The sequence below is a fragment of the Cricetulus griseus genome, chromosome 4, assembly GCF_003668045.3.
Source record: "Cricetulus griseus strain 17A/GY chromosome 4, alternate assembly CriGri-PICRH-1.0, whole genome shotgun sequence".
NCBI lineage: Eukaryota > Metazoa > Chordata > Mammalia > Rodentia > Cricetidae > Cricetulus > Cricetulus griseus.
The window spans coordinates 74560648-74583302 of NC_048597.1; the positions used below are offsets into that span (position 1 = coordinate 74560648).

The 22655-nt window shown below is 39.2% G+C and overlaps 1 protein-coding gene across 2 annotated transcripts; it reads right to left on the reverse strand.

Moving 5' to 3' along the window:
- Positions 1-330: 330 nt before the first annotated feature.
- Efcab1 (EF-hand calcium binding domain 1) lies at positions 331-16360 on the reverse strand. 2 transcript variants are annotated; one of them, XM_027413440.2, is made up of 6 exons: positions 16303-16360; positions 9432-9590; positions 8673-8777; positions 7807-7958; positions 7353-7457; positions 331-390 (listed from the first exon to the last, which is right to left on the reverse strand). In XM_027413440.2, exons 1-6 carry the CDS (start codon positions 16358-16360, stop codon positions 331-333), a joined length of 639 nt encoding a protein of 212 aa, XP_027269241.2. The 2 variants fall into 2 exon arrangements, with proteins under 2 accessions (XP_027269241.2, XP_035300658.1); XM_035444767.1 differs by lacking the exon at positions 9432-9590.
- Between the last annotated feature and the right edge of the window lie 6295 nt (positions 16361-22655).

Below are 22655 nucleotides of genomic sequence, written 5' to 3' on the forward strand. Positions count from 1 at the left end.
AACTCCATAGTTTCAACAACATTTCAGTGTATATTCAAACTATTTCTGACATGAAGACTATTTATATTCTTAAGGGATGACTATATAATTTGTTCATTGCTTTGATTAATCTGGAGGTTTTATGACAGGTATATGTCTTAACAGAATCCATGTGGTAAAATAGCTTTAGCAATGTCAACCTCTCCTGCCAAACCCAGAATCTCTGAAGCAGGCCTGGACTAAAATACGTACAAATAAATGGACTCTCACTACAGCCTCTCCTGGGCTGAGAAAAACAGATGAACTTAATGTGGCTCCTTTTGACTTACTCAAAACAGTACATATTGGAATTCAAATATCATGGAACTCATGTGGATCTTTGAATACTTGGGCTTCAAATTCCATCTGGCTCTGTAAGATAAAAGTGTTGAACTTAGTATAGACTTAAAAAAGAGGCAGAACAAAACAAAGCATTCTGTGTGTCTCACTAATGTCTGTAGAAATAGGTTCCCAGGGAAGGTTGGCATGATAGCTATTTTTGGTTTTTACCTTGATTATATCTAATATTAACTAAAAACCAAGCTTCTGGGTAAAAGATTTTTCTTGATTGGATTATTTGAGGTTGGAAAGCCCACCTTAAATCTGGGACACACTTTCTGGTGGCAGCCTATATAAAGGACTTGCTCCTTTGTCTTGTCGGCTTGCTCTCACTCTCCCTGGCCAGATGATTGGTCCACTGAGATTGGAGCCTACTCTTTTGGGATCCCAATGGATAGTGAAGATCAGCTGAGATATCTAGGCTTGTGAACTAAACAACTATTGGATTCCTGGACCTTCTATTAGGGGACAGTCATTATTAGATAGTTGGATCACAGCCATAAGCCAATCTAGTAAATATCATATATATCATATATAGTCAGTTGGACCACAGACTATAAGCCACTCTAATAAATATCATTTATATTTAATCAGCTCTGTTTCTCTAGAGAACCCTGACTAATGAAGATTTTAGTGCCACGATTTGTTCTAGAGCAACAGAAGTATAAAGATGAGTTACATAAGTACCTGGAATAGGTTTCCAATTTGCCAACACCTACTATTACTGAAGCCTTGGCTAGAATTCTGGAGGGCTCTGAAAACTCATAGTGTAAACTATTTAACAAACTTACTGAAACAAAATGCATTTGATTATCCTGACTTACCTATTGGGAGGAGCAAAGACTATATTCAATTTGTGGACAATTTGTGACAAAATTAAGAAAATAATGATGCTAACTGGTTGGTCTTAGCATCTGTAAATAAATTGACTAAGGAACAGAATCATCTGTGTGATAAAATTAACCAACTCCCAGCATTTCAAAACATGGTAAAGGACAACAATGAACCCAGGGGTAAAACTGACTGCCTCTAAATGTACATAAGAAGTCTAAAGATTTCTAATTATGCCCTGAAGGATAATCTTTTCTCCAGCAGGCACATAGCTCAAGTTGAAGCTCTCATTGTAAGACTGGCTTGGTTGAATTACAGGAAAAATTCAAGCCCCAGACATTGAGGGTGTTGAGGATTATAGCAAGGGCATTAACTGATAAAGAATGGGTCCTATAACTTGGGATAGGCATGTATGAGAGTATCATACTGAGGCTGAGAACTTTGATCCCTCAGATTCTCAGGGATTTATTTCCCTTAAGGAAGAAGTCTCTTGCCCTTAGCAGATGTGCCCCCCCCCCAACCCTCTGAAGTACTACATTTTCCACAGAGGGAAACTAGTGCTTTTTTGTATGTTAATCCAACATTGACTTTTCCTGAAAGACATGCCAAGCAAGACAATACCGATGTCTCTCAGGGCCCACCAACAGTTGCCTCTAGACCTATGACCAGACTTAAGGCTAAACAGGCTCCCGAGGGGGAGATTCAAACTGTAGTCCACGAGGCATGCACTATACCACTACAGAACTGAATGAGTTTGCTAATTCATTCAAACAGAAGTCTAGGGAATATGTATAAGAATGGATTTTAAGGGAGTGGGATAATGGTGGAAGGAACATAGAATTAGATCAGGCTGAGTTTATTGATAAAGGCCATCTGATTGGAGATTCTAGGTTTAATATGAATGCTTAAAGAGTTAAAAAAAAAAAACAGTGTCAAACATCTGCTTGAATAGTGGCCCAAGGCATTTGTCAAAGATGGCCTCCTGAAAAGGAGTTGGAGATGTACGATGCCCCTTGGCTTAGTGCTGATGTTCAGGGAAATTGCAAAGCTAGAGTGGGTATGCTGTGTAAAACCTAATCCTGCATAATGAGAAGGCTCAGAAGACATGCTCTCCACTAATCCTTCCTATAAGATGCAAAATGGTGAGAGGGGCATTAACACATTCAAAGAATTTGGTCTTCACCCTTTCCTTGGAGTCAGAGACACTGCTGCTCAGTTGGATGAATTTAAATGTACTGGGTTTAACTGAGCCTGAAAGTAGGCATCATTCAAATCACCAAAGACAAGGTGATTTTAGTTATTATAATAGGTATCATAGGCAAAGCAATCCTGTCCCATAATGAGTAGCATGGGCAAATTGATTTTTATGGTGGAATAACTTGCATGGATCTTTGATACTGGTTAATTTGTCATGATGTTTCCAGTCAAAAAATAGATAAGAAGCCTATTGCATTTTTGTTGGATCTGTATATGCAGAAAATTTCTCAAAAAAATGAAAGAAAGGCTACATTGCATTTTGCCAAAAGGCCTGTGAACCAGTTACCAGACTTGAGTCTGTTTGCAGACACAGAACTCCTTTAATGAAGGGACAGCCAAAACTTTGTTAAAAGACCTAAGAGTTAGCTTTTTTCAAATGCTTACCCAGAGGGACTTAAGACCTTTTTACACTGGGAAAAAGGAGACAATTAGACTTTCATGGCTGTACTGGATACTGGTTCAGAATTGACTGATTCTTGGAGACTTCAAGAAGCATTGTGGCCATCCATTATGAACTTATGGAAGTCAGATGATTAATGGAGTTTTGGCTGAAGTACAACTCACAAATAGTTCTAGTACATCCTAAACTCATCCTATAGTTATTTCCCGAGTTCCAGAATGCATAATTTGGATAGAAATTCTTAGAAGTTGGCACAATTCTCACATTGGTTCTCTGTCCTGCGGAGTGAGGGCTATTATGGTTGGAAATGCCAAATGGAAGCCATTGGAGTGACCTCTGCCAGGAACAATAGTGAGCTTAGGACAGTATTGCTTCTCATGAACTGCAGAAACTAGTGTCACCATCAAGGACTTGAAAGGTGTAGACATGGTGGTCTAATTCTTCCCTTAGTTCTTCTATCTGGCCAGGGCAAAAGACACATGGTTCATGGAGAATGACAGTTGATTATCAAATACTTAAACAAGTAATGACTTCTGATGCAGTTGCTTTGCTAGATGTAGTGTCCTTACTTGAAGAGACTAACACATCTGCTGACACATGGTATGCAGCTATTGATTTAGCAAAGCCTTTTTCTTGGTACTTGTCTATAAAGACAAGCGGAAGCCTTTTGCTCTCAGTTGGCAAGACCAGCAGTAAACCTTTAGTTTTACTTCAAAGATATATTAATGTTCCATCTCTGTGCCATAACTTAGTTTGAAGGGATCTTGATCACTTGTCTCTTCCACAAAATATTACAGTAGCTCACGGTATTAATGGCATTATGCAGATCGGACCAAATGAATAGGAGGTAGCAACCACCTTTGGGCTTGTTGAAAACATATGTGTATCAGAGCATGGGAAATAAATTCAAGGACTTTCTACCCCAGTGAAATGTTTAGCAGTGCTGTAATGTGGGGCATGCAGAGATATTTCTTTAAAGGTGGAGGGCAAGTTATTGCATCTGGCTGCTCCCACCACCAAAATAAGAATCCCAACATACATGTGGCCTATTTGGATTCTGGAGACAGCAGATTCCTTACTTGGATGTGTTACTTGAGGGTATACACCAAGTGACTCAGATATCTGTTAGCTTTGAGTGGGTCCTGGAGGAGGAGAAGGCTCTTCAACAGGTTCAGGCTGCTATGTGGTCTGTGCTATCATCTGAAGCATATGATCCAGCAGACCCAATGGTACTTGAGGTGTCAGTGGCAGACACTGATGCTGTTTGGAGCCTTTAGCAGGCCCTAAAGGTGAATCACAGAGGAGACCTTTGTAATTTTGTAGGAAGGTTCTCCATCATCTGCAGACAAGTATTCTCCCTTTGAGAGATAATTCTCAGCCTGCTATTGTGCCTTAGTGGAAACTGAACATTTGGCAGTGGGCAACCAAATTATCATGAGTCCTGAGCTTGCCAACAAGAGCTGGGCGTTATCTGATCCATCAAGCCATAAAGAAGGATGTGCACAGCATCAATCCATTATCAACTGGACGTGGTATATACATGATCAGACCAACCAGGCCCTACAGGTATAAGCAAGCTGTATGAAGAAGTTGCTCCAAAGCCTCTGGTTTCCACTACTGTTCCAGTGCCATCTGCTCCCAAGCATGCACCTGTAGACCCTATGTAGACCTGTGTGTCCTATGATCAGTTGACTAAAGTAGAAGCAAGTAGGGTCTGGTTTACTGATGGTATACATGAACCACCTAAAAATATACAGCTGCAGAATTACAACCCCTGTATATGAGAATCCTAACCGACACTGGCAAAGGGAAATCTTTGCTCTGGGCAGAAGTTCAGGTGCTACACATGTCCATATATTTTGTTTGGAAGGATAAATGCTCTGATGTGTGATTGATGGTCTATAGCCAATGGACTGGTTGAATTGTCAGGGATTTGGAAAGAGCATAATTGGAAAATTGGTGAGAAAGACTTCTTGGTAAGAAGTATGTCCATAGGTCTTTCACACAGAATGTGAAGATGCTTGTTCCCCATTATTATGCTCATCAAAAGGTTGACCAGCTGAGAAAGAATTTAATAATCAAATAGATATGATGACCAATTCTGTGGACAGTCAGCCTCTTTTCCTAGCCATTCTTGTCATTGACCAATTGGCCATGAACAAAATGGGCATGGTGACACAGATGGGGGTTATGCATTGGATCAACAATATGTACTTCCACTTACCAAGGCTAACATGGCTACAGCTGCTGCTGAATGACAAATCTGCCAACAGCAGAGACTAGCACTGAGTCCCCTTGGGGTGACCAGCCAGTGACCTGGTAGTAGGTTGACTGCACTGAATCACTTTCTCCATGGGAAAAACAACAATTTCTCCTTATTTTTGTATATACCCATTCTGGTGTGGGCTTGCCTTTTCTACATGTAATGTTTTTGCCAAAACACCATCCATGGACTTACAGAATGCCTTATCCACCATCATGGTATTTCACACAGCATTGCTCCTGACTGAGGAACTCACTCCACAGCCAGAGAAGTGTCACAGTGGAACTATGCTCATGTAATACATTGTTCTTATCATATTCCTCACCATTCTGAAGCAAATATCCTGACATAATAATGGAAACGAATCAAACCTGCTGATGTGCTTGCTCAGAATAGAGGAAATACAGAACAGGTAGTCAAGGAAAATACCAGCTAAAGCCATAAGACTAGTCACAGAAACACAGATTATAATTAACATGACTAATTTTGTCTTATTTTGTAAAGAATGTATTTGTGTTTTCTTTCCTTGATACTTTCTCAATTGATATTATATTACATAATAAAAAAATCCAAACTCAAGTTGCTAAAACAATGCCCCTGGAGGGATTACCACTTATTCTAAAATATATGTATTTGCACTTGTATATGGCATATTTACATCATGTTCAGTGTTATTGTGATCTGGTTATTGTTTTCACTTGGTAATAAAGTATGACATAAGGAGATATGATTGTGTCAAGTTGACAAGGGGTGGACTTGTGATGAGTATTCTTAGTTGTTAACTTGGCTACATCTAGAATTAACTAAAACCCAAGCTTCTTGGCACACATGTGAGTGATTTTTCTTGACTGAATCATTTGCGGTGGAAAAAAATCCACCTTAAATATTGGCCACACTTTCTGGTGGCAGCCTATATAAAGGACATGAAAGAAGAATTTTCTCTTTGTCTGCTTGTCCTTACTCTTCCTGGCTAGCTGATTCCTTCATTGAGACTAGAACCTACTTTTCCAGGATTCCAATGTATACTGAAACCCAGATGATATATCCTGCCTTGTGAATTCTTGGTCTTTCTGTCAAAGGACAGTCATTATTAGAATCGTTGAAACACACAGTACAAGCCATTACAAAAATTCCGTGTGTGTGTGTGTGTGTGTGTGTGTGTGTGTGTGTGTGTGTGTGTGTGTGTTGGCGCGTGCACTTTTTTCATTCTATCAATTTTGTTTCTCTATCACAGTGGTTCTCAACCTTCCTCATGCTGTGACCCCCAACCATAAAGTTATTTTCTTTGCTACTTCATAACTGTTATTTTGCTACTGTTATGAATCATAATATAAATATGTGTGTTTTCTGAAGGTCTTAGATGACCCCTGAGAAAGGGTCTTAGTAAACACTTGAATCGGTAGCTGGAGATACAAACTAGAGCTCAAGGGTAGGGATATTCATAAACTGCAATACTTACACATCCCTGTAACTGTCCAGATGAAAGTAGGCTGTGGAGGTCATAGTCTTTGTAGGTACCTTCTACTTTATCTCTAGCCAAGTAGATACCTGGTCTTCTTGTAATACACTTCCTGATCCCTCCATTCCTCACTTTCTTTCATACACATGTCATTTCATTTGCCCGGATTACTTCTGCCTTTTTACCTGGCTATTATTCATTTGAAACCTGGTTCTCTGGATAAGCCTTCCTGTCTTCTTATGGTCTAGATGCTGTGGATGTTCTTTTTCCTGCCGGTTACCACGTTCTACATAGCTTTCTATGGACAATAGCAGCAGCATGTCCATCCTGCTACCCCACTAATTAGTTAAGTCAGCTTTGATAAAATGCATTAATCCTCTGAGTTTATCTCCTCATCTAAAATTAGATGATATGAGGTATTGTGCTTATGACATTGCCTGGCATAGTAGAAGTGCCATACAAATCATTACATCTTATCATAATGGTATTATACTTATTGCAATGTTGTGTAACAGTTTTCATGTTGCTTTTTGCCCTCCACTGAAGCCACTAAACCACTGCCCTGGGTCTTTGGCACACATTGAACCTCATTATCTCTTTCTAACATGGATTAATGCATTTAAGAATGAAGAAAACATATCAGTGGGATGTAACAATACAGAGACAAACTGTCACTTCTGTGGGGGTCTTTCTATGCTCACATCCTTCTGGATACCATATACCAAGCTGAGAAGTCCTGTTCCAAATTATGTTTTGATTCAACAAAAAGAAAGGAATGTTGTTACCTTTGGATCAGGTAGGCATGGCCCAAAGGCTTCGAGCAGAAGAGTCTCTTCTCTCACAGCATTCTCGTAGTCAGTATAGGACAGTTTCCCATCATGGTCTTGGTCCTGAGAGGTGAGCAACCTGGGTCAGTGAGCACATGACACTCTTGCTGCAAATGCACACTCTTTTTCACAGTCAGGTGTTAGTAGAAGAATGAGAGATTAGGTTGAGAAGTTGTGTGTGGTGAAGGGCAGGGTGCAAAAAACATGATATCAAGAGCCGCTCACATGCTAGGCAAGTGCTCTGTCACTGACCCACACCTGCAGCTCACAGAAAAATATTCCACTAACAAGCAAAAGTCAATTGTTCTTTAACTAAACAGAACTCTGAAAGTCATCACCACTGAATTCTTACTGCTACCCCACACTTTGACTGTAAATTTCAACATAAAACTTTTAAGTTACTCATCCTTACCATTTTTTTCAGTGTAATTTCAACCAAATCTTTAATCCCTTCATCCGGGTCCTCCTCAGAGGGCTGCTTGAGAAGGCTGTTCTTCAGCATGTGGAACATCTCCTCCTTTGAAATGAAGCCATCGCCATTCAGATCAAACACTTCAAAGCAGTCTAAAGAAAAAGATATATAAAGTGTGTGTGTGTGTGTGTGTGTGTGTGTGTGTGTGTGTGTGTGTGTGTGTGTGTGTGTGTGTGTGTGTGTGTGTGTGTTGGTGTGTGTTCGAGATTACCACTAAGGTGGCATTTTCTTCTGACAAAAAATCAGGGAGAAGGCATGTCTTATTGCTGCATTATTTGGTTCTGAGCTTGTTACTAGTTGACTTTCGTGGGAATGTTAGTGCACACTAGGGAAACATTCTCATACCTCTCTACATGTGTCTTTAACTGACTATGAAAAGAAACTCCTAGGAGCACTAACATGAGCATTACTGACTGGAAACATGGAAAAGCAATTGCATGTTTACATTCATGTTATTAAATGAAGTATGACTCCATTAGTTGAGAATTATTTAAGAACTAGAAAACTTAAATTATGTTTTCTGGTTTAAAGTTTGTTATCAAGCAATGTAAACTACAATAGTACATAGCTAAAATGGAGATCAAACATGTACTGCTTCCTTCCATGACACTCCTTAAATGGCTTGATTTTCCCTGTTAATTAACATACTCTCATTCTTTCTTGACTGTAATTTGCTCTATAAATATGGCCAATGAGGTTAGTGAACTAACCAACCAATGAAAACTCACTTTATTGGAAACAGTTATTTAAAAACTTTTGCTATGTTTACCATAATGTATAAACTAGCAGGTTATCTGCAGGCTTACATTTCATTTTTTCTTCTAAAGTCCCTCGAAGAAATAGTGATAATCCTTGTACCCATTCAGATACATTTACACAGCCATCATTGTCTCTATCAAAACCCCGAAACACTAAAAAGACACAATGAAACATTTGTGTTTGATTTTAATCCTGAATAATACATCAAGTCTAACATCACTCTTCATTTCATAGCTGTTTCAAGACCCAGGTCCCCATACCCTCATTTGACAAAAGAAATTGACACAAACTGAGAAAATTCTTTTAATTATATATTCAACTTTCTCTTCATACGTTGTGGGTATAAATAGTGTTCTTAATATATAAAATATAGGTGAATAATAATACATAGGCATATTAAACATGCTAGTCATTAGATAATTAAGCTTCTTAATAAAAATAATTGTATTTTTTTTTCCTCAGAACAAGCAATGCTTTACATAGTAGGAGTGCTTCTTAGCTGTTATTGAGTATTTTCTAGTATGTAAGGAAATTTAAGTAGAAGCAGAAAACTATGAGGTTTTTTTTTTTTTGTATGACATATGAAACCCAGCTACCCAACACAGCTTTGTTCTCTTTCTGAACAACAAAAGAAATAGGATACTGATTCCTTCTCCAAACATTTTGGAAGATTAAAATATATTCACATATGTATTCAAATGAAATTGGGAATCTAGAACATGGTATTTCTCCCAAGAGCATAACCAAACTTACACCTTTGTTAATTACAAATAAATTTGACAGTTTCACTAATATGTGTATCTTACCTCTGTCCATAATCATGTCATCTGTCATTCTAAATGTCACATGCAGGATATTCCGAAATGCATTTCGATCTAGTCCAACGACTGCCCCTGACCTTTCTGCCGCATCTCCCACCAAGTTGTAGAAAAGTGTTATGAGACAGTTCACTTCATATTTATTAACTGTAAAAGATAAAAATGGACACATAACAAAAGTACACTTTAAAATTTTAAGTTCTAACACAAATATTGCATTAATGAGTCTATGTGTTCACAATCAAAAGCATCTAACGTTTTGTTGCCACCTCCAAGTCTCTCATATTCTGAGTCACAGACTTGGAGTTAAAGGAAGATGGTGCCAAAGTCACATTATCCACTAACAGAAGGTAAGTTACTCCTGCTGGAGCCAAATGCTAAATAGAAATAGATCCCATCACATTTAGGATGAAAAAAGATAGCAGCCACATGATCCAGATGACTGTGGTGTCATGTTCGAGACTTCACAGAGCAGACAGAGGGTAAATCATTGTTGTGTGGTTTCAAACTGCTGGAAACAGCCAACATTTGATGGTAGGTATTTATGGCAGCTGCATGCAAGCATTTCTATGGAAATATAGCCTCCTAAATATCTGTTAATCATTCTCATTTCAGTTTAGACTTGGTGAATTTATAAGGCAGAACATTAAAATCAGATAGATTTATTTCCTAATAAAGGAATTTTAAGCATGTTCTAACAACCAGTATGGTTCTTCTCCAAGTATGTGAACATTTACAGGAAACAATTCAGGATTACTCTGGTTGAAGGATTTCTTTTTAATTTAAAATACACACACACACACACACACACACACACACACACACACACACACACACAGAAAGGGGATGGAGTGAGAAAGAGACACAAAGAGATAGATAGAGAATATGAGAGAGAGAGGGAATGAGGCAGTGTGAGAATGAATACTTACTGGTTTTAAGAACATAAATGAAAGCTGGCAACATATCTCAGCTGGTAAAAAATGAACAAACAAACATTGCCTTGCCATGGAGGCCTGGTGATTTGAGTCTGAACATCCCCTCCACACACACACACTTACTTATACAACAGTGGCAACACCAGCACCATCAACAATAGCAAATAAAAAATATTAAAATATAGTTTACCAAAAAGAATATAAGTGAATTTAAATGTGAGGTATGAATGGGAGATGGGGAAATTTTATTTAAAACCAGAAAAAAATAGTTGAATATTTTCATACATAAGGACAATGGCTGTGTGCACAAGAAAATAGAGAAATTACATCTTCTCCTGTATTCCATAACACTCGGGGTGGTTTCTGATTTTAAGAACTACAATTTAATAGAAAACTTAAAACTTCAGAAAAAGAAAAAATGCTAAGTAAATAGTAGAAAATAATACAATGTTTAAGATTTTTAAATGAGCTGTAAGCTATTGTGTAAAAGAGTATGCCAGTCCCTAAAAATAAACACGGTGTGATCCAATGATTCTACTTCACACACACACACACACACACACACACACACACACACACACACACACACACACACACACAAGAAGAGAGAGAGAGAGAGAGAGAGAGAGAGAGAGAGAGAGAGAGAGAGAGAGAGAGAGAGAACTGAGAGAAGGGACTCAGCCATGTGCCTATGTACCAATGTTCACAGTAGCATCATTCACAAAAGCCAAAAGGAGCAAACCAGTGTTCAGTGAGAGATGAGTGTTTAAACAAAATAGAATCTAGCCAAACAGTGGAATACTAGCTTTTAAGTGTTGTTACAAGATGCACTGGCATTAAGATAAGTGGAAAACAGAAGGAAAGTATAACCCTGAGTTCATGCTGAGGCCACAATGTTGGAAAGCATAAGGTAAAGGGAACCGCTTATGCCTCTCTATTCACTATCAGACCTGCTTTTCATTTGCAAAATGAATGCCTTTAACAGGCATGCAAGAGTCACAGCTTGAAGCTGACTTTCAAAGAAAAGGTACAGTATATTACTGCCCTACACTTAGTTCAGAGATGGATCTAGCACAGAGAGCTAATCCTAGTACAGAGTTAGACCTAGCACAGAGAGATATGTACCTAGTACAGAGAGATGGACCTTGCACAGAGTTGATAGACCTAGTCCAGAGATGGACCTAACACAAAGAGCTGGGCTATTACAGAGATGTACCTAGCACAAACAGAGATGGGCCTAGTATAGATGGACCTAGCACAGAGACAGATTCACCTAGCACAGAGAGAGATGGACCTAAAACAGACCTGGACCTAGCATAGAGGTGGTCCTAGGAACAATCCTGGAGATGTTTTTCTGCTTCTTTCCTATAACTGAATAAAAGTATATTTCTGTAACAGAAGAAAAGGACAACAGACAACTGGGCCTAGGTCCTCTTCCTCTCCAAGAAAAGACCTGTCTCACAGATATATTTACATCTGTGGTAATCTCAGTCTCTTGGCTTTCTACAAACTAAAAGCTGCTGACAGGCATGTTAGGAGGAAAGTTAGATACACCCATGCCCAGACTTGTTCAAAAAATAAATCCTTTTTTTTTCCTTTACCAGTTTTTGTTTTCTAATTTCTTTTGAAATACAGAGAAACTGAACAAGCATGTTTATGGACATAAGTGTTGTTAACCAGAGGATAAAATATGGTTCCACTTGTATGATGGACCTACTGTTATCAAATTCATAGTGGAGAGTTAGTGTTTAGTTGGTGTAGGGTTTATTTGGGAAAGATCAAAGTTCTGGAGCTTTCTTTTCATGACAATTGCATGACACTGTGAATGTACAGAGTCCCCTCCTGTGTGAAGCTTCACTTCACCTATTATAGTGCAAGAATAATGGATGAAATCCAAAAATAGTGACTTTTATTACAGCGTATTGCTGTAACTATTTTATTTTATTGTTTGTAACTAACCTAACCTAGCATCTAAGTGTGCCTTATTTATAACTTAAAATACAGTAGCTATACATTTACAAGGAGAAACATGGAGAACATAGTGCTCAGTATCTCAAAGAGCAGGCATCTTGAACTCCACTCAAAACCCCGTGGATAAGAGAAGACTTCTGAACTTAATGCCAAGAACCATACACATAAAAGAGCTAAAATATTAAATCTAATGATATAAAATAACACATAAAGACTGTGCAAAGCTCTAAAAAATAAGAACTGCTTGTGACTAGGGAAGAACTTCATGAGGAACAGCAAATACTGATGGGCTGTGTTTCCATCTCAAAAGAAATGTCACTTAAGTGGCGTTAGCTTAATTTATGACTGAGATCAAAAGTCATCTATAAGAAAAAGTTTCTCACTGATTTTTAAAACCTTTTGACTACTTCATATGTGAACACTGTGTCTGTATCACTGCTGTCTCACCCTCTTCCCCATTAACTCCTCCCTTGCCTCATGACCTCTACTCCCTTCCAAATTCACTTTTTCTTTTTTATTATTTACACATATGCACACACTTTTTCTTTTTTATTATTTACACATATGCACACGCACATAACACACACACACACACACACACACACACACACAGAGAGAGAGAGAGAGAGAGAGAGAGAGAGAGAGAGAGAGAGAGAGAGAGAGGCATGCCATGTGCATGTGTCTAGCACTGACCTCTTGGGGATTGGACAACCTCTGCAGGAGCTGGTCCCTGGATAAAACTGATTCTCAGTCTTTCAGCAGCCTTTGAACACCTGTAACTCTTTACCTAGGAGTGGAACCCATTTCCTCTGTACATGTCGACATGCTGACTGATGTTGTCATATGCTGATCTTGTTCATAAAATGATATTTTTTGAGATTTTATGGGTGCACTTTCCTGGTCATGTCTAGATACTATCTAGTAGCAGGTATAGTAGGCTTCTCGCTCTTAAAAGCTTTCTGCTCCCTCTTCTGTGATTTTCCCTGAGCCTTAAGGGCAAGTGTTTTGTTGCAGATGTTTCTATTGGGCTTAGGCAGCTCACAGTCACTAATTCATTGCATTATTAAAAGTTGTGGATCCTGAAATAGTGTCCACTGGTTGAAAAAAGAGACTTCTTTGATGCAGAGCGAGAACTACACTTATCTGTGGCTGTAAGAATAATTATTTAGAATACAGTTAGAAATTACGATGGTTTAGAAAAGTGGCAATTATAGGTTATCCTGCAGGTTAGCTGGCTAGGTTTACAGTACCTTACATGAGTTCTTTCCTATTTAGTGGACCATAATTTCAAATAAAAAGCTGTTGGTTGTTCCCAAGATAAAAGTGCCCTTGTCCAGTCCTTGTCCTCGCTCATAGGGTTTACTCTGGGTAGGACAACTCATTGCTCCTCTCCCATCGCAGCCTACACAGCACTTTAAGAGATTATAAGAACTAGTCCTCAGGGACTAGCTGGTCAGTGGCAGCTCAGTTTCTCCAAATTCTGTGCCCAAGTGTGTGGTATCTTCAGCAATAGAGTCTCACTTTTAAGTTCTGGAAGGCAATTAATGGCAAAAGCTACATCCCAAATTGTCTTGGAAATCTCTTGTATTCCCTTAATCAATACCTTGAGGGAAGGTTTGCCTGGAACTGAATTTTGTGTTAGATTGTGCCTGGCTCTTTGGGATAGGGGAAACACCCTCATTTCATGTGCCATAACTCCATATATATGTGTGCATATATGTGTATACATATATTACAATAATATTTTATTTTTATATATTTTTCTTTTGTATTTAAATTAGAAACAAGCTTGTTTAACATGTCAATCCCAATTCCCTCTCCCTCCCCTCCTCCCCTGCCCCTCACCAACCCCCTATCCCAACCCCTTTCTGCTTCCCAGGGAGGATGAGGCCTTCCATGGGGGAATCTTCAAAGTCTGTCATCATTTGGAGCAGGGCCTAGGCCCTCCCCCATGTGTCTAGGATGAGAGAGTATCCCTTTATGTGGAATGGACTCCCAAAGCCCATTCATACACTAGGGATAAATACTGATCCACTGCCAGAGGTCCCATAGATTGCCCAGGCCTCCCAACTAACACCCACACTCAGGGGGTCTGGACTAGTCCTATGCTGGTTTCCCAGATATCAGTCTGGGGTCCATGAGCTCCCGCTTGTTCAGGTTAGCTAATGAATATTTAAGTAATTTATAAAATAATGTTCTCCTTTGACTTTTTCAAACGTTCTTAGTAGAATTTATCTTTTCTCCCTGTATTACTTTCCTGTCCCCTTGAATTCTCAACATATTACATTAAGTTAAGACACATCCCAGATTGGCCGTTCATTGTTACAGGGTCCCTACATGGGTTCAGAAGTTCTCATCTGTAGCAGGTGGATTAACTAGTTGCATGCCTAAGACCCTTTATTCTCTGGTTCAACACAACACATCCATTTCAGTCACTGTGTCATCATCTGCCACTTAAAGACATTTTAAATGATCACAATGTCTATGAGCTGCAGCTGTTTGACAGTTTACTTTTCACTAATAATCATTAACATTTCTAGGACTTATGTAAAAATTTTTACTTAAGAACAAAAATCAAGAGTTTTTTAAAGACATGTTTTTACTGATAATTTAAACTCTCTATATAGAGTTTAGATTTTAGCTCAGTGGTAGATTGCTTGCATAGCATTTCAGTCCTGAGTAATGCAAATAAAACACAAAAGGAAAACCACTTATTTTTGAATTGTTCTCAGTGTTTGGTAGTGAAGCAATGTGAACTTATTAAACAGACTCAATCAATTGAGCACTACATGTGCCAGTTATTAATCTGTTGTATATTCATCAGAAATGTTTGTACTCATTTTAGAAATATCAGGTATTCTCCAAGAGATAAAAGCATTTCAGGAAAACAGCAAAAGAACACAATCACTATCAAATTAATAAACAGCTTAAATGGTTGGATGCCTTTTTCTGAGAATTTTAAGATGCTCACAGTGTGACAGTATGTCACAAATTTCAGTTCTGGGTCTACACCCATAACATCATTTCTTACACATATCAGATACCAATGATGTAAAAGAAAGTAGGCCCCAGAGCTCCATTAAAAGTTCACTTCTACATCTTCATACAACTGAGATGATTTGAATATTTGAACCTTTTCTATTTTCCTCGTGACCAAAAGCTTTTCAATCATCACACAACTTGTGAGTCCCCACACCAGACAACAGTGCCCTCATCCCAATCAAATCCACACACAGCTTCTTAGCCCAAGGGCCAACTCTGTTTTTCAGTCTGAGTACAATGCTCTGGTGTCTGCTCACCTGGAGGATCTCCCTCACCTTTAGACCCCATTAGCAATTGGTATTTGAGCATCTGAAACTGAACACAGATTCCTTACCATCTTAATTTGCTGAGCAATGCAGTTTTCAAATAGACTACCTCATCCTAAAACATTGCTGTGGAACTGCAAGTGTCTTTCTTAAAGGTGCCCAGCAGTGGATGACTGTTTTCCCTTATGGAGCTCTTAGTAAACTTCCAGAACTTAGACCTTACAGGTTCTTCTCCTCTAGAAAGAGCTAGGAAGTAGGTGAAGGTGCTATACATCGGCTCTGCTACCTTCTTGATTCTAATGTTTTTCTAGACCTTGTCAACCTGTTTAAAGCTAAAGTCACATGCCTCCCAGGACATCGCATCATGTTTCTATAACATAAAAGCAAATAAAGAGGGTCTTTGAATTTAGCGACGGTATGAGAGGAAGCTCAGGCAGCACACACTGGATGCACGTGATCTGGTCGTGTTCTAAAGATCCTGGCACTACATGAGGAGCTGACACCCCAAAAAAGGGATTTTCATGCAGGTGTCTCTTGTGGCTTACTGTGAAGAAGCCCTTGTGGTGGAAGCAGGACGGAAGCACAAGTTAGGTAACAGACCTGGTCCAGAAGTCATGGGTCCTCCAGAATTCGGTTCTTACTTACAGTGTTTGCAACTTTTAGTTAAGGTGTCTGTCAGCTTCTGCAGCTTCTTTCGGTTCATGATGGTATTCATCTAGGTAAGTCTCAGTGTCATCTGGAGCCCAGAGCCAGGTCCTTCACGAGCTCCAGGCTGAGGCAGCCTGGTTTCAGACTCCTTGGCTCTGAGCATTTGCGGCCCCTAACAGACAGCGTGGCCATGGCAACGCTTTAGCAGTCCACCAATTGGCTCCCAGGGGCAGGCAGGCAAGACATAAATGAGGCCCTTGCACACAGAGGAGCCATGGCAACAGCTGGTCCTGCTGACGATTGGCTCTGCGCTGGAGGCTGACTAGTCTGGCACAGAAAGGCCTGTGGCTGAAACTGCCAGCTATGGCTGCCCAGCCCCTACTGTCCAAGTTATAGAATTCCAACCAGGCACTTTTCAGGTTGTGTTGATTGACAGGTTGGAGTTTTTGATACTCACTTTTCATTGTCTTTTGGGTTCACAGCCCCTCAAGACTGCAACATAAACAATCAGAAGTCTAAGAGAAAGTGTTCAGGTTATATAGGAGATGTTTTGGGTGATGGGCACAAGAGGGACTTAGGGTCTTTAGGGAGATCTGTGGAAGTGCTGGAGGGAAATACGTGTGCCATTCAGACAATTGTCACAGCGGCTGTTTGCTCTTGAGTGTGAGGAGCTTTTTCTTCAGGACTAATGGACCACTGGAAGTGAGTCTAAACAATTAGGCTTGAACTGTGTTGCTGAGAAAGTAGAACCTTTCTCTCTCCCCTCTTCCCCCTTCCCCTCCCTCCTCCCTCCCCCAAACCTTCCATCAAATTTTAAGGTTGTTAAGTAAAGTTACATCCTCTTATATGGAGAAAGGTTCCCATTTAAGTGTTGATATCCAAGCTTGCTTTTAAAAAATATATCCCATTGAAATTGTTGCATTGCTTATTTGAAAGACAAGTCTGAATGTTTAAAAAAAAATCACTATATATCTATAGCACTGCAGTACTTTCTACTTTTCTCAATAACAGATGTGATGTTCTCTTTGAATTTAGACCCAAATGAATGGTCTAGCTCAGCATGAACCTTCAGAGAGCAACGGCTGGGAAATCACAGTAGTTTATTGAAAACATAATGTCCTTTTCCAACTGAAAATAGAAAAATACTGCCAAGAATAAAAAACAACCCAAAATGAAATAGTTCCAGTGTTGAAGGGGCTGGTTTTCTTTTACATATTTTTTTGTAGAAATAATTACAGTGCTGTTTGAAAGCAGAACCAAGAACCCTTGGTAACCCCAGGTACTGTGCCTCACTAAAGAAAATTGTTAGAAAAATGTTAACCAATATGAAATGACCACCAATATCCTCACATCCAGAAGCTGACAAACTCTGAGATAGTAGAAACAAATGAGAAGGACTGGATATAGTTTGTCCTTTCCTCCCATAAAATCACAGAATTTTTCCCCCTACATTTTGGAGTTGACGTTGTGAAAGCCAGGGAGTAGGTGTGGCTGTCAGTAGTTAATGACATAATCCGTGGGCATGGGAAGTGTCTTAGGGAGCAGCTTAATGAGTGTGCCTAGGCATCCTGGAAGACAGGATACATTGGATACCTCTTAGAGGCTCATATAGATGAGAAAATTGCTGATTTCAATCAGATCATATTGTCATTTTCCCTTACAGTGAAAAAAAGTAGGGTCAATATTGGATCCTATTGATATTAAGACTAGGCAAGTGCTTACAGTAGACAAGCATCTCTTAGCCATTAAGCAACATTTGAAAGAAACCTCCTCTGCTTCCTAAAATCCCATTGGGTTAAAGATATTTGCATGCATTGTGTGCAACTTGCTTTCTTTAGTTGTAGAGACAATCAACATATCTTTGTCAGGGTAAGTATATTTATTTGACACACGTTTTGTCAACACAGGGATATAATTCAGACAATCCATTACATTTTATGAAAAATTAAAAATCCGTACTAGTTGCAGGCCTCTATAATCATATTTATGACAATCAAAATTTTATTTGTAAATTTTAGTTGCTTGAGATGAACAGGCTTAGAGCTGCATTGCCCTGGGGCTTTCTAAGAGTAAGTCAATTAAGTGTGAATGCTTACTTTAGATCAAGGCAGCTGATAGCACAACAAGAAAAGATTGTGGTTCGTTTGTGTTCGACTCTGATTCTACTGTGCATGAAATGATCATGGAACCCTCTACAATTCAAGAAACCTTGAGATAGATATTTTTCTAAATACAAAAATATATTTAAGTGAGTATTTAATGCTATGTTTCCTTTAATTTGGGGGTTACCTTGACTTGCTAGTCTTTGGAATGATAAATAGCTTGGACCTTGACTTGATTGAAGTGTTTTTCTTAACATGGACCTTTTATGATTAAGGTAGTTGGAAGCTCTGTGGGAAATGACATCATAGAATTGATGTCCAACTATGGTGTATTATAAATATATTATAGAATTGCTTTAATAAAAGGAACAGAGAAGTTGGTTGTCTGCATCATTTAAATTTGATTTTACTAATTTATTTTATAGAGAAAATGATAAAAATTTGGAGTTACGTTTAGCTAGCTGTTTGAGTTGAATATTCACTGCTATTTATTGTCATTTTGTCTTTTGCTCAGATGCTGTGTTGACAGTCTCTTTTTAAAACCGAGAGCCCATTGAACATTGAACATCCGGACCTTTGGATACATCTCATCTCTGTTCACTAGAAATTACAGTTCTTCAGATAAGTCTTTTGAGTTTCTTATGAAATCCTCTTTGCTTATTTTCTTGCTGATGAGCATTAACTCTCTAAAACTCAGCACTAAACTGTAAATTACCCAACGCTGTACATTCTCTATTCCAACATGTAAATTTATTTTAATCAATGTCTTTATGTGCACTTGTCTAGCCTTTGTCTATACTTTTGAAGTTTAACAAGTCCCAGTTTGGGTTTGTATTACCAAAAATCAGAGGAGAAAATGTGCAATGAGAAGGTAAAAAATGTTATCTCCTGGTTCTCCAAGGCAGCTGTGTGTGGAGCCCTGTAGATGCTGTGTGGAGCACCTCAGAGGGAGCGATTACTTACTATGGGCAGTGTAGTCCTTAAAGGGAGTAGGGCACTAAGGAAAAGCTTTCTTTAAACTGACTTTCCCCCACAGTACACACTCAGTGTTAACACTGGTGTTAATACAGTTAAGACTTTTTTCTTTTTCATAATCAAGTGACCAGAAAGTAAAACTAATGCCTAAGGTTTACCAATGTAGGATTCTTACAATTTACATGTAACTTAATGAAGATGAAGATGTGGTGTGTAATGATAATCTTGCCAGCAGTATGAATAAAGACGCTAGTTTTTCTAAAATTTCATGAACCCAGGTAGAACTCCAATGGGATTGTGGGACTGAAGTCTACACAGGCTGCATCTTAAACTCCTGTGATAAGACTTAAGAGAACTGTGCTGTTTCCATAGCTATCACAGGGAAAGTGGGTACTCTTGCTACAGAGTTCCAGGATGCTGTAACCTACTAATGGAAATGAAGAAAGTGATCACACATCTCCTCCATATCTTTGTAGTGCATTTTCCATACTTTCCCAAGGTCTCACCTTTGCCAGGCTTGTGGGCCTCTTCTCTGGTCAATCTATGGACCGAGCTAGAGAGATGGCTCAGTGGTTAAGAGCACTGACTGCTCTTCTAAAGAAGCTGGGTTCAGTTCCCAGCACTCACATGTCAGTTTACAACTCTCTACAGCTCCAAAACCAGGGGACTCAGCACCCATGGCAAAACACCAATACACATTAAAAAAAATAAAGGCTGGACCTCCAGAGGTAACCCATAGATCATGACATGCCCTGGGGACCTGCTTCAGAGGTAATCCATAGGTCATGTAATGCACTGGAGACCTGGACCTATTCAGAATAGACATCAACAGAAAGTCTGTGACTGTCAGACTGTGGATACTCTCTGACAGGAAAGGGGGATCAGCATTTGTGGTACTAACATTAGGGGGATTCCATACACTTTCATCCATGAGCACAAGTTTATGGGAACTTGGACTTCCTTTCTTTTTTGTCCAAGCTGGAGTTTGAAAGTAGGGCTGTGCATACCAAGAAAATGCTGACTTTCACTTCTTTAAGACTGTTTCCTACTTGATGATTCTTAAGAATACAATGAAAATTTGTATGAGTACTCTCACTGTTCCTTCATTAAGTCAAACTTAATGCCAATATCAGCAGGCCACTATACGGATGTTATTGGAAGCATCTGGAATGTTCACCTTTGAGTTTGTTGGCTGTGTTGCTGGGGAAATGACTTGGTCCACTATCCAAGGAACCTACTATCTTTTCAGAATGATCTCTCCTCATTAAAATAAAAGCTACCAGCCAAACCCTTGAGAACAATGCCATCTAACACTTGAAAATGCTGCTGGGTGGACAAGACTCATTCTTCAGCTCCGGGTAATTTGTTGTGGCCAGTCACTTTAGTGGCATTTGAAGGGACATTTGCAGGACTAGAAATCAGCAAGTCAAGAAAGGCTATTTCACACGCAGCATTGTAAAAAGATTTGTCTAGCAGCATGACCTTTATATTTCACACATTTGCTTCAGGAATGACTATTTATTTGTTTAATATTGCAAGTCCTAGAAATTATTTCCATGTGTTATTTATTTATTTATTCATTTTAATAGTGGTTTGAAGTATTCGCTATGAGCCAGGTGTTTCTAGTTAAGTACCTAGGTATTTTCCTGGGTTCTTCCTATTAGTCACTAATCTGTGCTGTGACTCTGCAGTGTAGTATACATGTACATCTGGGAAAGATCATGCTCTCCTCTGGTAAGGTTCCACAAAGGGAATCAGTCTTATGAGCATGCAAGTCCAGGCACTGCTTCCTACAAACCATTCAGAGGTTATAAAGAGCCAGGATACCCAGCATTATCAGAAAATGAGATATCTAGGAGAATAAGGAGGTACCTGAAAGTGCATTGATAATCTATAAGAATTAATTTTGATGGGTCCAGACCTTTCACATAGCCCCTTAAAAGCAGAAGAGGAAGTACAAAGTAAAAATAGAGAAATTCAAAAGGCTTCAAGGACTGTGTGTGCTTAATGGGTAATTCAAATTCCATCCTTCCACCAATGGAAAGCTAACTCTATTAATGGCTTAGGTGGGTTTGGAAGTAGATATCTACTCTACCCTAGCCTCAGGATGGCTGAAACTATCATGTGGCTGTGGAAGACCCCACCAGAAAACCTTGTCAAACCTTCCCAAAATATGAGATAAATGAGTATTGTTTCAAGTTGTTCATTTGTCATACAGCAATAAAGAATAAATATAGGATCTTTTTACTTTAAAAGAACTTCCATGTGCATTTTAGTAATTAAAAACCCTCTCAAATCTAAAAGAAACTTTAGGAAACATTTTTGAGACCTAATTTACACAAAGACCACCAATTTCAAGATCAAAATTTGATGAATTTTGAAATGGATGTAATTATGTAACTGTGTGTCTTGAGAAGAAGTAATTTAAGGTGGGAAGAAATGAAGTTCACTTTCAGGGGGTGGGGGAAGGCCCGGTGGTGGAAATGGCTGGGTCTAATCTCTGGTTAGGACACACGGACAGGAGGAGAAGGCCTATGCTCACAATGGTGAGTGACTCACTGGGCTCACTGTTCCAAAGTGATAAAGTTCATCATGGTGGGAAACACAGAAAGAAGGAAGCATCATTGTTAGCACCAGCATCAGCCTAAAACAACAAAATTAACTCTAGCCAACAGAGCACTGGCAAAAACCTTCCCTCCCTCCCTCCTCCCTCCCTCCCTCCCCCTCCCTCCCTCCCTCCTCCTCCCTCCTTCCCTCCCTCCCGCCCTTCCTTCCTTCCTTTTCTTTATTTTCTTCTCTATATTTCCATTGATGTTGGGACAGCATCTCACTATGTAGTCCAAGTTGGACTCAATTTCACAACAATCCTCCTGCCTCATCCTCCCAAGTGTAGGGTTTGCAGCCATGAGCACCATGTCATCCAGCTTTCAGATATCTTTACCAAGGATCCTTCATGTTACAGACCACTGCCTACTGATAGCAGGAAGCACCCACATGGCTCAGAAAGCAAAGGTGCATTCTTTTGTACTTCAGGTTTCTGTGAAGGAATGACTTTGATTTGACTGTTCTTTTTTCAGGGTTGGCTTAACCAAAATACAGGTAATTCAATTCATAAACTCACTTAACTACTCATACACTAAGTGAAACCCTTGTGATATTCTGACATCAAATAAATCAAGAGAGGTACTGCCATAACTTTTTCACTCCCAGAAAGGCTTTCATTTGAAGACATTTCTGGATTGAATATTTGAGGTGCCAAGAATTCATATTCTA

What these genes read in the sequence shown, in the direction of transcription:
- Efcab1 (XM_027413440.2), bottom strand. Translation starts at nt 16,360, where the DNA reads ATGAACCGAAAGAAGCTGCAGAAGCTGACAGACACCTTAACTAAAAGT. An exon ending in TTTAGAAGAAAAAATGAAAT is followed by an intron (nt 7,959 to 8,672) that starts GTAAGCCTGCAG and finishes CTTTTTCTTTAG; the next exon opens with ACTGCTTTGAAGTGTTTGAT. An exon ending in AAATTACACTGAAAAAAATG is followed by an intron (nt 7,458 to 7,806) that starts GTAAGGATGAGT and finishes CTCACCTCTCAG; the next exon opens with GACCAAGACCATGATGGGAA.